A 17,467-nucleotide genomic window follows, 5' to 3' on the forward strand; every position below is an offset into this window, starting at 1 on the left:
AATTAACAATCAATTAATGGCGTGGGGAGGGGGCTGGGGTGGGGGGGGTGCGCGGCCAAAGCCCCTCGGGGGGGGTGGGGACACCTGGGAGAGGGACCCCGCGCCGGGGGATGAGCACACGCGTGTCCATGTGCACACACGTGTCCGCGCAGGTGACGCGGGTGGCGCGTCCAGCCCGACGCGGGGGGGGGGGTGCAGGACAAGAGGACCCCCCCCCCCCCGCCCCCCCCCGGGTGTGGCAGGGTCTGGGGGGGTCCCTGGGGTGCCCCCATCCCTTCCTGCTGAAGTTTTGGGGGGGTCCAGCAGGAGGGGCAGCAGCGCCGGTGTCCCCCCGGTGCCTCCAGCGGGGTCACCGGGAGATGGGCGGGGGTCGCAGCACCGGGGGCGTCCCGGGGGGGGCGGGGGGGAGCGGGACAAGTCCGGGAGCATCTGGGGGAGCGGGAAGATGGAGCAGGAAGGGGGGGGGGGCACCCCGGGAGCTGGATCGGGGGGCACGACCGGGTCCGGAGGGTTCGGGGTCACCGGGAGAGAGCGGGATGTCCCGGGGGGCGGGGGGCTCCAGGAAAGGAGGGGGGGCAGGACCGGGGGCACCCCGAGGTGCTGGAGAAGATGGGGGGGGCACAGCTGGGGGTGCAGGGGGGAAGTCGGGGAGGGGCAGCACCGGGGGCAGAAGGAGGCGGGGGGGGGGGGCGCACCGGGAGCACCCCGAGATGCGCGGGGTGGGGGTGTGGGGGGGTCGTGGGCACCTCGAGGTCTCCCCGCGTCCCTCTCCCCGCTCCGTGGCGGCGCACGGGGCCGGTGCGGGGTCCCGGCGCCCCCGGAGCCGCCCCCCCGGTGCCCCCCCCCGCCGGTCGGGATTGGCGGGGCCGCCGAGGCACCGCCCGGCCCCGCAAGTCTCCAACTTTCTTCCCGCCGCCCCTCGCCGCCGCCGCCGCCGCCGCCGCCGCTCCCGGAGCCCCGCGATGCTCCGCCGCCGCCTGCCCCTGCTCGGGCCCGGGCTGCTGCTGCTGCAGGTACCGGGGATCCGGGACCCCTGCGCGGTTACCGGGCAGGGGGGGCGATTACCGGGGAATGGGGGGGGGGGGGGGGGGGGTCGTGCGGTTGTTGGGGGGTGCAGGATAAATCCGGGGGAGGGGGCGCGGGGTCCTGGCGCGGGAGGAGGGGGGGGTCGTGCAGATTTGGGGGTGTCGTGCGTTGCATTGGGGGGGCTGTGGCAGTCACGGAAAGCGGGGATGGTTTGGGGGGCGATTCTGGGGGGGTCCAGCAGGCAGGGAGCGCGGAGGGGGGGGGGTCGTGGGGGGGGTGAATGGGTGAGTTTTATGGGGGGGGGCTATGGGGGTCCTGCCACCCCCCCGCCCCCCAAGCTGGAGGGACACGGGGCTGTCCCGGAGCTCGGGCAGAGTTGTGGTGTCGTGGGGAGCCTCGGGGGGGTCCCGTGGCTGTGAAGCCCCCCCAGCTTTCCCTCTCCCCCCCCCCCCCCCGCCGTTGCAGAGCGCGGGAGGCGCCGTCTGGCAGGTGCGGGGGGGGGGGGGGGCAGCGAGACGGAGCCGCGCGTGAGCGTGGGGGCGGCCACGGGGGGGGGTCGGACCCCCTGCCCGAGGGGTCCACGGGGGGCTCGGGGGACCCCTTGTCCCGCACCTGCAGCACACCTGGGGGTGGGGGGAGCAGGGGGACTCCCCCACCGTGCCGGGGAGTGAGGGGGGGTCCCCACGCAGGACTGGGGGGGGTCCCCGGCTGTTCTCTGGTGGTGCCAGGGGCGTGAGCCCCAAAAGCACCTGAGAGGCGACGCCTCATCCCTGTCCCGACTGCGCCCGGCCTCAGCCCCTGCACGGGGGAGGGGGCTCAGCCCTGCCGGGGGTCTTCTCCCACCTCACCCAGTGCCCCCCAGCCGTGGGGAGGACGCACGGGGGTCCCGACCCCCGGGACGGGCCTGGGGGGGTGGGGGTCCCCCCTTTGCTGCTCGGTGGGAGCTGAGGAGCGGCTGCAGCCGCAGAGACCCCCCCGCCCCCCCCCCCACGATGTCCCCCAGTCCCAAAGCTTCCCAAGGCCACTCACCCCCCTTGTCCCCCCCTCCTGGAGCCCCTCGGGGGGCTCCAGCGAGCGGCGGCAGCGCCGTGGTGGTCAGGAGGGGGGGGGATGGAGCCCCCCCCCCAGCCCAGCCCTGCCGTGGGGGGGGTCGGGCTCATCAGCCAGCAGATCTGATTTCCTGACACTCCATTTTTACTTTCTGTGTTTCATGAATAAAATCAAACGAGTCAATTCCCTCTCGGGAATTGGATGCACATCAGGGACCCCCCCCCCAACCCCCTCTGCACCGCCCGACCCCCCCCAAGGCAAAGGCTCCCGTAACTTGTCTCTCCCTGCGTGGGGAGGGGGCGGGCGGGGGGGATGCGTGTGCCCGCGTGTGGGGGCGGCTCGGCGTGACCCCCCCTCCCTCCTTTCCCCGTGTCCATCCATTGCAGAGCATCTGTCGGTGCTGGAGCCGCTTCAAGACAAATGGGTTTGTTTTGATGAAATCCGGAGCAGGGCGCTGCCCTGGCCCCCCCCGCCCCGCCCACACAGGCAGCGGGGCTGAGGAGGGGGCGCAAATATTGGGGGGGGGGGGGCACGGACATGGCTTGGGGCGTGGGGTGGGTTTGAGGATGCGGGAGGCTCCTGCACAACCCCGGGAGATGCCCTGACCCCTCTGGGGTGGGGGTCCAGGACCCTCCCCCGCTGCCAGGGCTCCGGGAGGGGCCGGGGTCTGCCCAGCCCGGTGCCCACCGGGTGCCACCGGAGCCGTTCCTGCCCCTCGGCTCTGCGGGACTGTTGGGGAGAAACTTTCCCGGCTTCTTTTGGGGGTCAGGAGGGAACTGGGTGGGCGCGGGGATCCCACTCTGGTCGGGTGGGGGGGTCCCAGTGCCACATCCCAGCAGGACGGTGCTGGGGGCACTGGGCAGAGGGGCGGGGGGGCTGCACCCCCCTCCCCAAAACAGCAGTGACAGCAGGGACAGCAGTGACAGCAGTGACAGCCTTGTCCCTGTGCAGGAGGGAGGGACCACCAGGGTGGGGGACCCTCAGCGTGGGAGACCCCCAGCGTGTGGGGATCCTCGAGATGTGGGACCCTCGAGGTGTGGGACCCCCAGGATGCGGGACCCCCAGGATGTGAGACCCCGAGTGTGGGGAACCCCGAGTTGTGGGGACCCCCGAGGTGTGGGGACACCCAGAATGTGAGACCCCGAGCTGTGGGGACCCTCGAGATGTGGGACCCCCGAGGTGTGGAGACCACCAAGGTGTGGGACCCTCAGAATGTGAGACCCCGAGTTATGGGGACACCCGAGTTATGGGGACCCCCGAGGTGTGGGGACCCCCAGAATGTGAGACCCCGAGTTGTGGGGACCCCCGAGTTGTGGGGACCCCCGAGGCGTCCCCCCCGCGCCCTGGCTTTGCTGGCAGTGCCACCTGGGTGACGCTGCTGTGTCGGGCTCAGCCCCTGCTGGATGGACAAACCCCCCCGGCCCAGGGGGTGCCTGTTCCCGCTCTGGGGGTCCCCTGGCCCCCCACCCTCGGTGGCTGCCGCTGTGCTGGCAGGGGGACGAGCGCACCTCTGATTGCAAGTGACACCCCCCTCCCTCCCTCCCTCCCTCCCTCCCCGGCCTTTCCTGCGTTATTTTCATGCATTCCATTATTTTCTGCTCATTGAAAATTCCATTTTAGGGGTCTCTCCGGGTGGGGCCCGCCTGGCTCCCCCCGCTCTGGTCTCCCAGCCCCCCAGGCACCCCCAGGACCTTCGGCTGTGGTTGGATGGAGGAAGGGCCGTTCCCTCCGCATCCCCCGGGGCTCCTGCCGGGCCGATGCCGCCCTGGGTGCCCCCGGCGATGGGGTGACCGCACCCAGTCCTGAGCAAGACGGAGCGAGGGATGGGCGATGCCGGGCCTGGATTGGGCAGGATTGGGCAGGAACGGGCTGGAGCAGGCAGGAACAGCGGGATGAAGGCGCGGTGGGATGGCCGAGTGCCACAGCAGGACGGGGACAGCGATGTCTGTCCCTCCTCACCCCGCTCCATCCCCGCCGCCTTTGCCAGGATGTGCCCCGCCACACCCCGTGCCTCAGTTTCCCTCCTTTCTGGCACAGCCAGGTGAGGCAGCGGCTGTCTGTGAAGCACCTGAGTGTTGCTGGCAGCTTTTCCTTCTCGGATTAACCCTCTGCAGGAAAATCCTGCCTTGCTCTGCCGTGTGGGTGGCCCGGGATGCCAAACTCGTCCACTTCGTCCCCTCCTCGGCCTTGCTGTCACCCCGGAGCTGCCTCCTGGGCTGCTGCATCGCTCTCGGCAGCAAGGACACCCCAATCCCGCCTCCCCAGCTCCCGTTTTTAGGGAGAATTCACCCTAAATTCGGGCTCGGAGGTGTGCAGCACGTCTGGGGCCAGAGGAGAAAGAGGAGAGAGGATTTGGGGTTTTTGGGGTGCTGCTGCCCTGCAGCCCCACCTGGCCGGGGGTCTCTGGGGATGCTGAGCTGCGGGACCTGGCTGCAGCCCCCGGTGCCCACCGGGCCGGGGCGGGCTCCGTGCATCCCCCGGGGCCGGGATGGGCTCCGTGCATCCCCGGGGCCGGGATGGGCTCCGTGCATCCCCCGGTACCGTTCCCGCGGCTCCCCGAGCCGTTCCCGTGACCACCGGGCCGGGGCAGGCTCCGTGCATCCCCCGGTGCCGGGATGGGCTCCGTGCACCCCCCGGTACCGTTCCCGTGGCTCCCCGAGCCGTTCCCGTGACCACCGGGCCGGGGCAGGCTCCGTGCATCCCCCGGTGCCGGGATGGGCTCCGTGCACCCCCCGGTGCCGGGATGGGCTCCGTGCATCCCCCGGTACCGGGATGGGCTCCGTGCATCCCCCGGGCCGGGATGGGCTCCGTGCATCCCCCGGTACCGGGATGGCTCCGTGCATCCCCCGGTGCCGTTCCTGCGGCTCCCCGAGCCCGGCCGCCGTTGCGGCGGGTGCTGTGTGTGCTCAGCATGGCTGAGCTAATCTATCGCCAAACAAACACACAGTGTTATTCCGAAAGAAGGTTTCCAAGCGACTCATTTCCCTTTTTTTAATAACTCTTCCCTCTGGTGCCCTTTGCACCCCAAGCTGGGAGATTCAATAAGGCTGGAGCCTGGAGCGTGGCTGGCACAGCCTCAGCGAGGAGGGGGAGCAGCGGCTGGGGAAGGGGGGGCACCCAGGGGTGCCCCCCAGCCAGACCCACCCTCCCCTGCTCTTCCCGGTGCCGATCTGGCTCCGAGCCTGGTCCGGTTTTATTGCTTTTCTCCCCTCACTCCTGTTTTTAATTGCCAGATTTCCTCTGGGGACTGGCAGAGGTGGCCGGGATGGAGGGGGGGGGACACACACGACAGCATCCCCCAGCTGAGCCCCCACCGCTAATCACACCCTTGCCAATTAACACTCCCGGATTAATGACTTTGCCCGCCCTTTCCTCCTCTCAAGGAGCCAAGGTTCCCCGCAGCCGGTGGCCCGAGCGGGGGGTGGGACCCCTCCGCCGGAGCCCCCCCAGCCCCCGGCCTGGCCCAGCTCCAGCCTCGCCGCGGTGCCTGGCTCAGCCCTGGCGCTCGGGCGCTGGAGGTAAATGGCCCAGGAAAGATGAAGCTTCCTCTCCCGCCGCTTGGATTGCTGCTGAAGGAATAATCACATCCCCGTGCCCCCCCCCCCCCCCTCCCCTCCCTCCCCGCTTCTTTCCCTGTTGCAAAAGGAAAGTCATTGTGGAGGAACAGAGCAGGGAGGCGAATCAATCCCAAATCAATTCCCGGATCCCCCGTGCGACCCCCGGGGTTGATGTCACAGTGGGGGAGACCCTCTCGTCGTCCCATTGTCCCTTCGGTGTGCAGCAGGGGGAGCAAAACCTCACCTGGCACCTGCGAGAGGCCCGAGCTGGGTGAAAACCGGGCTGAATCCTGGGGGGGCCCAGGGGGGTCCCAGGGGGCTGCAGGGACATTCTGTCCCCTGCTCCTGGTGGCAGCCAGCACCTGGCTGAGGTGGGTCACGCTCCTTGTGACCCCAGAGCTCCTGGGGGGGGTCTCTTGGAGGGTTTTAATCAAAGTTTAATGCGGGGGGCTTTGCTGCTGCCCCCCAGTTCCTGGGGGAAACGGATCCCAGCTGGCACTGGGGACGTCAGGAGGGTCTGCAGGGGTGGGGTGTCACCCAGGGGACACCTGTCCCCTCCCTGGTGACCTTCTCCCTGGCCCTGTCTCCTCCAGGGATTGGGGGGGGGGGGTGCTGGGAATGGGATTTATGATCCCTCCTGATACGATCTTATAAAATTTCCCGGGCACACTCGAAATTACATTTCCATAGCTCAGGAGCAGCGATCTCGGCGAGCGCCAATACCTGCCACTTTTATGGCTACATTTATTGCAATAATAAAGTGAAATGGTGAGGCGAGGGCTGGGGGTGCCTGGGGGGGGAGCAGGAGCTGGGGGCTGCCTGGCTGAGGGCTTGGGGTGCCCCGATTTTGGGGGGATTCTGGGGAAGCTGCTGAAGAGCTGCAAGAGGGGTAGAGGGAACCTGTTCTGCTGGGGGGAAACTGAGGCAGGAGCATCCTGGGGGGCATCCCTGGTGCTGGAGAGGTGGGAGTGATGTGGGGCCCGTCCCTGCTGGCTGTGCTCCCCTGTCCCCACACACCATCCCCGTGAGCTGCCTGTGTCCCCCCGATTTTGGGGGGATTCTGGGGAAGCTGCTGCCTCTCTGCTGAAGAGCTGCAGGAGGGGCAGAGCAATCTTGTTCTGCTGGGGGGAAACTGAGGCAGGAGCATCCTGGGTGACACCCCTGGTGCTGGAGTGACGTGGGACCCGTCCCTGCTGGCTGTGCTCCCTTGTCCCTACACACCATCCCCTGTGTCCCCATGTCTTGCTCAGGAGAACCTCCCCCCCCCACCCCAGTGACCCCCAAAAGGAGCTGAGTCCCCCCAAAATCAACCAAGGCTGTTCCAGGCCTGTTGGCCAGCTTAGGGAGCTGCTGGGTGACAGACACCCAACGGCCACACGTCCCTGTCCCCTGCCACCCCCGTGTCCCCCCTCCCCACACCCCCTCTCCCCCTCCCTCTCCGTTTATCTCCTGTTTTCCCATTCATTCCCTTTTCTCCTCCAGCCCAATGAGTCACACAAGCCCCGAATCCTTTGCCTGCTGCCGTCTCCTCCCTTCTATTATATTTTTTTCCTTTGCTCTTAACAGCACTTTCCTTTTTCACCCGTGGGGGGAGAAACTCGGGATGTACATTTTTTTTTTTTCCCTGCTCCCCCCCCTCATCCACCTCCCAGCTCCTACCTCACCGTGAAGCCCTTAAAAGTAATAAATAAATAAAACAACGGCTGAGGAAAGAAAAGGCAGGAAACGAGTGACAGGGAAAAGGAACCAAAACGAAAGAAAGAAGGAGGAGGGAGAAAAAAAGTCCTACTCGGGCTATGAAATATTTATTAGCCAGCGCGTGCCGAGCCCGTTAATAAAGCTGCAACATTTGCATATTTTTTTCTGTCGGCGAGGAGCGAGGTGTCTGTTTGGGGGGTGAGGGCACAGCTGAGCCAGAGAGGATCCCCCCACAGCCCCCAGGGGCTCCCAGTTCTGCTGGAGGTGACCCCGGGTCTTGGGCACGCTGGTGTCACCGGGAGTGGGAGCCAGCACGGGGCAGGAAGGACCCCAGGGTGGGTTTGGTGATTTGGGTGGGTTTGGTGGATTTTGGTGAATTTGATGATTTGGGTGGATTTGGTGGATTTGGTGATTTGGGTGGATTTGGTGATTTGGTGATTTGGGTGAATTTGGTGATTTGGGTGGGTTTGGTGGATTTGGGTGGATTTGGTAAATTTGGTGAATTTGGTGATTTGGGTGGATTTGGTGGATTTGGCTTTGGGGAGCTCATCCAGGCTCTCCTCTGGCTCAGGAGGTGCTGGTGTCAGATTCACCTGTTCTGGTGCTGGGGTGCCCATCCCAATGTTGGGGTGCCCTTCTCTGTGCTGGGGTGCCCATCCCAATGTTGGGGTGCCCTTCTCTGTGCTGGGGCTGCCTGTTCTGGTGCTGGGGTGCCCATCCCGGTGTTGGGGTGCCCATCCTGGTACAGGGGGTGCCCATCCTGATGTTTGGGGTGCCCATCCTGGTGTTTGGGTGCCCATCCTGGTGTTGGGGTGACCTTCCTGGCACAGGGGGTGCCCATCCCGCTGTTGGGGTGCCCATCCTGGTGTTTGGGTGCCCATCCCGGTTCAGGGGTGCCCATCCCGGTGTTGGTGTGCCCATCCCGGTGTTGGGGTGCCCATCCCGGTTCAGGGTGCCCATCCCGGTGTTGGGGTGCCCATCCCGGGGCAGGGGCGCCCATCCCGGTTCAGGGGTGCCCATCCCGGCGCTGGGGTGCCCATCCCGGTGTTGGGGTGCCCATCCCGGTGTTGGGGTGCCCATGCAGATGTTTGGGGTGCCCATCCCAGTTCAGGGGTGCCCATCCCAGTGTTTAGGGTGCCCATCCCAGTGTTGGGGTGCCCATCCCGGTGCTGGGGTGCCCATCCCGGTGTTGGGGCGCCCATCCCGGTTCACGGGTGCCCATGCAGATGTTTGGGGTGCCCATCCCTGTGTTTGGGGTGCCCATCCCAGTTCAGGGGTGCCCATCCCGGTGTTGGGGTGCCCATCCCGATGTTGGGGTGCCCATCCCAGTTCAGGGGTGCCCATCCCGGTGTTGGGGTGCCCATCCCGGTGCTGGGGTGCCCATCCCGGTGTTGGGGCGCCCATCCCGGTTCACGGGTGCCCATCCCGGTGTTGGGGCGCCCATCCTGGTACAGGGGGTGCCCATCCCGGTGTTTGGGGTGTCCATCCCGGTTCAGGGGTGCCCATCCCGGTGTTGGGGTGTCCATCCCAGTGTTGGGGCGCCCATCCCGGTTCGGGGCGCCCATCCCAGTTCAGGGGTGCCCATCCTGGCACAGGGGGTGTCGTGCCCCCCTGCCCAGCCCCTGTCGGGGTTGTGGCTGCAGGGGGGGCAGAGGATGAACGGGGGGGGTCCCTGCGGGGTCTCGCTGGCCCCTCCCCGGGCCGGACCCCCGCAGCATCCCTGGGGCTGCCCACGTGGCAGGGTGGCCGTGTCCTGGCGTGTCCCTGTGTGTCACCTCTCCCTTTGCCCTCGATCCCTCGACTGCAGCCACCCTGGGGAGGGACCAGGTGTCACCTCCCCGGTGTCCCCAGCCCAGGGGGGCCCAGCAGGGATGGTCACCTGCAGCTCAGGGTGACAGCGGCCAGGCCCTGCCTGTCTCGAGGCATGGGGACAGCGTGGCTGTGACAATGGGGACAGGAACAAGCTGGCAGTGGGGGCGGGGACAGGTAGGGGACAGAGATCGGGACAGGCTGGTGGTAGGAATGGGGACAGACAGACCGTGGGGACAGGGTCAGCCTGGCAGCGGGGTGGGGACAAATTGTGGGTAGGGATGGGGACAGGCCGGTGGCATTGATAGGGACAAGTTGGGTGTAGGGATGGGGACAGGGGTGGGCACACAGGGAGCGGGGGAACGTGTCACCGTGTGCATGTCACCGTGTGTGCGTCACCGTGTGTGTGTCACCACGCATGTCACCATGTGTGTCACCATGTGCATATCACCATGTGCGTGTCACTGTACATGTGCCTGTCACCATGTGCGTGTCACCACACATGTGTCACCCTGTGTGTCACCGTGCGTGTGTGTGTCACCATGTGTGTGTCACCGTGTGTGTCACCATGTGTGTATCACCGCGTGTCACTGCATGTGTGTCACCATGTGTGTGTCACCGTGCCTGTCACCATGGGCATGTCACCATGTGCATGTCACCATGTGCATGTCACCATGTGTGTGTCACCGTGTGTGCCACCATGTACATGTCACCATGTGTGTGTCACTGTGTGTGTGCCTGTCACCATGTGTGTGTCACCGTGCCTGTCACCATGGGCATGTCACCATGTGCCTGTCACCGTGTGTGTCACCATGTACATGTCACCATGTGTGTGTCACCGTGCCTGTCACCATGTGCATGTCACCATGTGCCTGTCACCGTGTGTGCCACCATGTACATGTCACTATGTGTGTGTCACCGTGCCTGTCACCACGCTTGTGCCCTCACAGCTGCTCTCAGGGCCCTGCAGGACATGCAGAGGTGCCCATGCACCCCCAGCTGCACGTGCAGCACTGCATGCATCCAGAGCCATCTGCTGCATGCCTCGGGCACCCTCTGTGCCACCCTGGGGCACACCCCGGTGCCACCCTCGGGCACACACCCACCCGGACCCTCGGGAACAGCCACCCCGCAGCTCTCGGTGCTCCCGCAGCCCCTCGGCCGCGCCCGGGCTCGCCGGTGGCTCCCGCAGCCCCGCGGAGCCGCATTAGCACCCGCGCGGCGCCGGGAGATGAATGGGAGCTGTCAGAGGCACCTTGTTTGCTGCTAACCTTTGGAAATGCCACGGCGCCCCGGGCCGCGCCTGCCGGGGGGAGCGGGCCCGCGGGGATTGTCGCTCAGCGCCTCCAATTAATCTCCTGGCGCTAACGAAGGCGGAGGGTGACAGGGGAGAGGCTGCGCTGACCCCGCGCCCGTGGGGAGAGCGGGAGAACCCCGAGCAGGGGAGCGGTGCAGCCTGCGGAGGTGTGGGGACAGGATGGGGACAGGATGGGGACAGGATGGGGAAGGGGATGGGGACAGGATGGGGACAGGATGGGGAAGGGGATGGGGACAGGATGGGAAAGGGGATGGGGACAGGATGGGAAAGGGGATGGAAAAGGGATGGGGACAGGATGGGGACAGGATGATGGGGACAGGATGGGAAAGGGGATGGGGACAGGATGGGGACAGGATGGGGACAGGATGGAAAAGGGGATGGGGACAGGGATGGGGACAGGGATGGGGACAGGATGGAAAAGGGGATGGGAAAGGGGATGAGGACAGGATTGTTGTAGGGATAGGGACAGGATGGGAAAGGGAATGGGGACAGGGATGGGGACAGGATGGAAAAGGGGATGGGAAAGGGAATGGGGGAAAGAGTATGGGGACAGGATGGGAAAGGGAATGGGGACAGGATGGGGACAGGATGGAAAAGGGGATGGGAAAGGGGATGGGGACAGGATGGTGGTAGGGATAGGGACAGGATGGAAAAGGGGATGGGGACAGGATGGGAAAGGGAATGGGGACAGAATGGGAAAGGGGATTGGGACAGGATGGGAAAGGGGATGGGAAAGGGGATGGGGACAGGATGGGGACAGGATGGGAAAGGGGATGGGAGAGGGGATGAGGACAGGATGGTGGTAGGGATAGGGACAGGATGGAAAAGGGAATGGGGACAGGGATGGGGACAAGATGGGGACAGGATGGGGACAGGATGGAAAAGGGAATGGGGACAGGGATGGGGACAGGGATGGTGGTAGCAATAGGGACAGGATGGGAAAGGGGGTGGTGGCGTTAATGGGGACAGGGTGGGAAAGAGGATGAGGACAGGCTGAAGGTAGGGATGGGGACAGGATGGTGGCAGCAATGGGGATAGGCTGGTGGTATGAATGGGGACAGGGTGGGAAAGGGGATGGGGACAGGGATGGGGACAGGCTGAAGGTAGGGATGGGGACAGGATGGTGGCAATTATGGGGACAGGCTGGTGGTATTAATGGGGACAGGGTGGGGACAGGGACAGGCTGATCGTAAGAATGAGGACAGGGTGGTGGTAGGGACAGGAGCAGGCTGATGGTGGGCATGGACACAGACTGGCCCTGGGGACAGGCACAGGCTGGCTGTAGGAATGGAAACAGGTTGGCAGTAGGGCTGGGGACACGGCTGGGACAGGGACAGGTGCTGGTGGTGGCCATGAGCCCTTTGTTGGGGGTGCTGTGGCGCCCTGCTCCCCCCCAGTGCTGCTGGGGCTGTCCTGCCATCGTTCCCAGCCCCTCTCTCGGGGTGCTGGAGCTCATCCCAGCCCACACCAGGGCAGCCAAGCCCCCCCTGTCCCCCCCCTGCTGCTCCCCTCCCCTCCACCAAGGTGACCGAGGGTCTCGGGGGAGCAGCTGACGCCGCTTGGCCCCGGCAGCAAATGGGATGTGAGTGGCCATCACTGCCGGGCCTGACAAACCAAATTGATGCCGAAGGCACCGAGAGCCTCCCCGCTCTCTCTGCAGCTGCCTCCAGCCCTTCCCGCATCCCCTCCCGGCTCCGTGCGCTCACCGGGGGTGGCACACGGTGCCTGCGGACACACGGCAGCCCCACAAGGCTCCGGACGGGCGCACGGGGGGCTCGAGAGCAGCTGAACCGCGGGAGGATGCTGTGGGGGGCCGGGATGAGGATGAGGAGGAGCACGGGCAGGGGGATGAGGAGGGGAGCAGCGGGGATGTGTAGATGCAGCGGTGCGTGTGACAGTGAAAAACAACATCTCAGGTAACCCGGGCGGCAGCAGAGCCCCTCCCTGGCCCTGCTGAGAATAGAGCGGGAGGGGGCTAGCCCTGAGACCCCCCCCCAAGGCATGTCCGGGAGGTTCAGGGGCACGTCCGTGCGGCTGCACCCCGACGGCACGGCGGGAGCATTAATATTTAACGCGAGGTGTGCGGGACCTGCCCTGAATGCCGACAGCGCTGCCAGGGCGCAGGGGGGTGACCTTGGCTCCCCACTGAAGCGTCCCTGGCCCTGCTCATCCCCTCCCCGCAGGCTCCGAGCCCCCCGGCCCGCCCGGGCTCGGCGGGGGCTGCGGGGATCCCCCCGCGCTGCCGGTGCCGCAATCGATCGGCCCGGCTGCATCGCAGGCGCTGCCCTGCTCTGCAATTCCCTTTCATCCCCCGCTCCCCCCAGCAGCTCCTGCCGGGGGACTGGAGGGGTTGGGGGGATGCCAACCTGGCCCCTCGCCCGCAGGGGATGGGGCGCCTCCGTTCCGGCAGGGATGGGGGATTTTTGCTCGGTGTCTGCCCGGCCTGTGCCCACCCAGCCCCTGGCTCTGTCGCACGGCGAGCGCTGCCAGCGTCTGTCCCGCTCTGCTGCCGCTGCCGGCCCGTCCCTGTCCCTTCCTGTCCCTTCCTGTCCCTTCCCTGCCACCTCCAGCCATCCCCATCTCAGCCTCTTCCAATCCAATCCCCCCACATCCCCTCACCCCGCACGGAGTCATGGACAGGAGGGATTGGAAAGGGAAACTGAGGCAGGGGAGGAGGGCACGGGCACCTGCGGCACTGCCGGGGACCGGCCTTGGCTCCCAGCCCTGGCTGAGATGGAAATCCAGCGCCAGAGCTCAGAAACCTCCAGAAATCCTTGCCGGTGGTGGGGGCTCGGCAGGATGAGCTGCTGTGCCCGTTCCCCGCGGGCTGCAGCCCCCGGCCCCTCGCTGAGGATGCGGGAGGATTTGGGGGGCTCCCAGCCGAGGGGTCCCGGTGGGGTGCGAGGGGTCCCAAGCCTGATGGGTGCAGAGTCGGGGTGCAGACACCACCCCTCTGCCAAAACCGCGGCTCCCTCAGCTGGGGGTGCCCCTCTCCCACTCCCCTCGTTATCTCCCCATCCCGGCCCTGCCCCTCCCTCTCCGGCTGGCGAAGGCGCCCGGCTTTGAAGCTGCGTTGAAATATAGATAAGGGCGAAGGCAGCAGCCGAGCTGGGAGAGAGCCGGGGGGAGCGGGGGGCTGGCCGGGCTGGGGGTGCAGGGACGGAGGCTGAGCTGCAGCTCTACACCCCACCCTGGTCCCCCCGATGGGCTGAAACACCCCAAAATGGGCTGAAAGACCCCAAAATGGGCTGAAAGACCCCAAATCCCCTTCCCACGGGCGTGGTGGGGCCGCACGCCCTGCCCAGGGCTCCTCTCAGAGCAGATTTGGGGGCTCAGCCCTGCACAGCTCGGGGGGGTCCCAGGAATGCTCTGCACCACCCCCGGCCCCCCTTAATGGGCTGAAAGACCCCAAATGGGCTGAAAGACCCCAAATCCCCTTCCCACAGACGTGGTGGGGCTGCACGCCCTGCCCAGGGCTCCTCTCTCTTAGGAGCTCAGCCCTGCACAGCCAGAGCAGATTTAGGAGCTCAGTCTGGCACAGCCAGAGCAGATTTAGGGGCTCAGCCCGGCACAGCCAGAGCAGATTTAGGGGCTCAGCCCTGCACAGCCAGAGGAGATTTAGGAGCTCAGTCTGGCACAGCCAGAGCAGATTTAGGGGCTCAGCCCGGCACAGCCAGAGCAGATTTAGGGGCTCAGCCAGAGCAGATTTAGGGGCTCAGCCCTGCACAGCCAGAGCAGATTTAGGGGCACAGCCAGAGCAGATTTAGGAGTTCAGCCTGGCACAGCCAGAGCAGATTTAGGGGCTCAGCCAGAGCAGATTTAGGGGCTCAGCCCAACACAGCCAGAGCAGATTTAGGGGCTCAGCCCGGCTCAGCCAGAGCAGATTTAGGGGCTCAGCCCGGAACAGCCACAGCAGATTTAGGGGCACAGCCAGAGCAGATTTAGGGGCTCAGCCCGGCACAGCCAGAGCAGATTTAGGGGCACAGCCAGAGCAGATTTAGGAGTTCAGCCTGGCACAGGCAGAGCAGATTTAGGGGCACAGCCAGAGCAGATTCAGGAGCTCAGCCCTGCACAATCAGAGCAGATTTAGGGGCTCAGCCCGGCACAGCCAGAGCAGATTTAGGAGCTCAGCCCTGCACAGCCAGAGGAGATTTAGGGGCTCAGCCCGGCACAGCCAGAGCAGATTTAGGAGCTCAGCCCGGCACAGCCAGAGCAGATTTAGGAGCTCAGCCCTGCACAGCCAGAGCAGATTTAGGAGCTCAGCCCGGCACAGCCAGAGCAGATTTAGGAGCTCAGTCTGGCACAGCCAGAGCAGATTTAGGAGCTCAGCCCGGCACAGCCAGAGCAGACTTAGGGGCTCAGCCCTGCACAGCCAGAGCAGATTTAGGGGCTCAGCCCGGCACAGCTCGGGGGTCCCAGGGATGGATCAGAAGGAGCCTCTGGCCCGGCAGAGGGTCTGGGGGTCCCTGGCTGGGCTCCCCCCGTGGTGCTGCTGCTCCATCTCTGCACTGAGACCCCCCAGCCATGGAGTGGGGGCACGGGGGGCTCACCCCCCCTCCCCCCCTGGGGCTCATGGGACCCCTGTCATCCCCGATGTCATTCCCGATGTCATCCCCGATGTCATTCCCGATGGGATCATTCCCAAGCAGGAAATGGCACCCAAGTTCACTCTGAATTCTTCTCCACGGAAAATCCCCGAACCCTAATGAAGGGAATTACGGGTAATTGAAAGGAGGAGCAGCTCCTTTAAAAAAGGAAACAATCTCTGTTTAGAGCCACCCTGCAGGGTGAGCGACGCCAGGATCACCCCCAGCAATGACAGGAGCCGTTCCCTGGGCTTCCCACGACAGCACAGCCCCCCACCCCCCCTCAACCCCTCCAGCTGATGCCTCTGCTCATCACCCCCTCCCCACTCCCCCTCCTCGCTCCCCGCGGGGCTCCAGGTCATCCCGAGCAGCCGAGCACCTGCCAGCTCCGGGTGACAGTGATTGACGAGGCCGGGGCCGCCGGAGCAGCTGGCAGGGCAGGAGGGCACAGCGGGCACCCCGCGAGGATGAGGGATGGGGGCACGAGGGGCGCGGTGGGCAGGGGGTGAGGGACAGGGGTGGGGTCCCAGGGTAGGGCTGGCATCTGGCTCTGCTCGCTGGTGACGGGGGGGAAACTCGGGAAGGGGCTGGCGTGGTCCCAGCCCAGCTGGTGCAGGAGGGAGGATGAGGAGGGAGGAGTAGGGAGAGGATGAGGAGGGTGCAGGATGGAGGATGAGGAGGGTTCAGGTAGAGGGATGAGGAAGGAGGAGTAAGGAGAGGATGAGGAGGGTGCAGGATGGAGGATGAGGAGGGTTCAGGAAGGAGGATGAGGAGGGTTCAGGTAGAGGGATGAGGAAGGAGGAGTAGGGAGAGGATGAGGAGGGTGCAGGAAGGAGGATGAGGAGGAAGGAGTAGGTAGGAGGATGAGGAAGGTGCAGGCAAAGGAATGAGGAGGGTGCAGGCAGAGGGAGGAGGAAGAGGCTGTAGGTAGGAGGATGAGGATGCAGGCAGAGGGATGAGGAGGGTTCAGGTGGGAGGATGAGGAGGATGCAGGCAGGAGGATGAGGAGGAGGCTCTAGGTAGGAGGATGAGGAGGATGTGGGAAAGAGGGATGAGCAGGGTGCATGAAGGAGGATGAGGAGGGTGCAAGCAGGAGGATGAGGAGGATGCATGCAGGAGGATGAGGAGGGTGCAAGCAGGAGGATGAGGAGGATGCATGCAGGAGGATGAGGAAGGTGCAGGCAGGAGGATGAGGAAGATGCAAGCAGGAGGATGAGGAAGGTGCATGCAGGAGGATGAGGATGATGCAGGCAGGAGGATGAGGAGGGTGCAGGCAGGAGGATGGGCAGTGTGCATGCAGGAGGATGAGGAAGGTGCAGGCAGGAGGATGAGGATGATGCAGGCAGGAGGATGAGGAGGGTGCAGGCAGGAGGATGGGCAGTGTGCATGCAGGAGGATGAGGAAGGTGCAAGCAGGAGGATGAGGAAGGTGCAGGCAGGAGGATGAGCAGGATGCAGGCAGAGGGACGAGGAAGGCCCAGACAGAGGGACGAGGAGGGGTCAGGCCGGAAGATGAGGAGGGAGGAGCAGGCAGAGGATGAGGAGGGCACAGTCAGAGTGCCGAGGAAGGCCACAGGCACGGCTCACCCCTCTCCCCTCTCCCCCAGACGGTTTGTGCTGGCGGCCACATCTCCAAAACCCTGGGCTACCTGGAGATGGGCACCTCCGGCCTCCTCAAGCACGTCCCCTACGGCGCCCTGAAGCCGCCGGTGCTCGACCCGGGGCGCCTGATCCCGGCAGAGCCCCCCAGGGGGGGCGCGGGGGCACCGGCGGGCACCGCCCGCAGCCCCTGGCACTGGCAGAAGAACCAGACGGCCGGGGAGCCGCCCAGCCCCCGCGCCCACCGCAAGCCCACCCTCAAATCGAGCCGCACCAAGAAGATTTTCGGCTGGGGCGACTTCTACTTCAACATCAAAACGCTCAAATTCAGCCTCCTGGTGACGGGCAAGATCGTCGACCACATCAACGGCACCTTCAGCGTTTATTTCCGACACAACTCCTCCAGCCTGGGCAACGTCTCCGTCAGCATCGTGCCACCCTCCAAGGCGGTGGGCTTCGAGGTGCTGGTGCCGGGACCCCCGGCTCTGCCGCCTCCCCCTCCCCAGCAGAGCACCCTGCCCGAGGGGCGCCCGGCCAAGGCGCTCAATTGCCACGTGGAGTACGAGAAGACGAACCGGGCTCGGAAGAACAAACCGTGCCTCTACGACCCGTCCAAGGTTTGCTTCACCGAGCACACGCAGAGCCACGCCGCCTGGCTCTGCGCCAAGCCCTTCAAGGTCATCTGCATCTTCATCTCCTTCCTCAGCATCGACTACAAGCTGGTGCAGAAGGTTTGTCCCGACTACAACTTCCAGCAGGACAACCCCTACTTCGGCTGATGGCGGCGGGGAGGGGGTGGGGGGGGGAAATTGGGGGGGGGCGGCG

The 17,467-nt window shown here is 65.6% G+C and overlaps 1 protein-coding gene across 1 annotated transcript; it reads left to right on the plus strand.

Annotated features, from left to right (window-relative positions):
* Window positions 1-962: 962 nt before the first annotated feature.
* NXPH4 (neurexophilin 4) lies at window positions 963-17,421 on the plus strand (the record flags this gene model as incomplete). Its single annotated transcript, XM_084223711.1, has 2 exons — window positions 963-1,013; window positions 16,651-17,421. The coding sequence occupies 2 exons, from the start codon at window positions 963-965 to the stop codon at window positions 17,419-17,421; spliced, it is 822 nt and encodes a 273-aa protein (XP_084079837.1).
* Between the last annotated feature and the right edge of the window lie 46 nt (window positions 17,422-17,467).

Source organism: Fringilla coelebs (genome assembly GCF_963513975.1).
Source record: "Fringilla coelebs genome assembly, chromosome: 30".
In the NCBI taxonomy this organism is placed as follows: domain Eukaryota; kingdom Metazoa; phylum Chordata; class Aves; order Passeriformes; family Fringillidae; genus Fringilla; species Fringilla coelebs.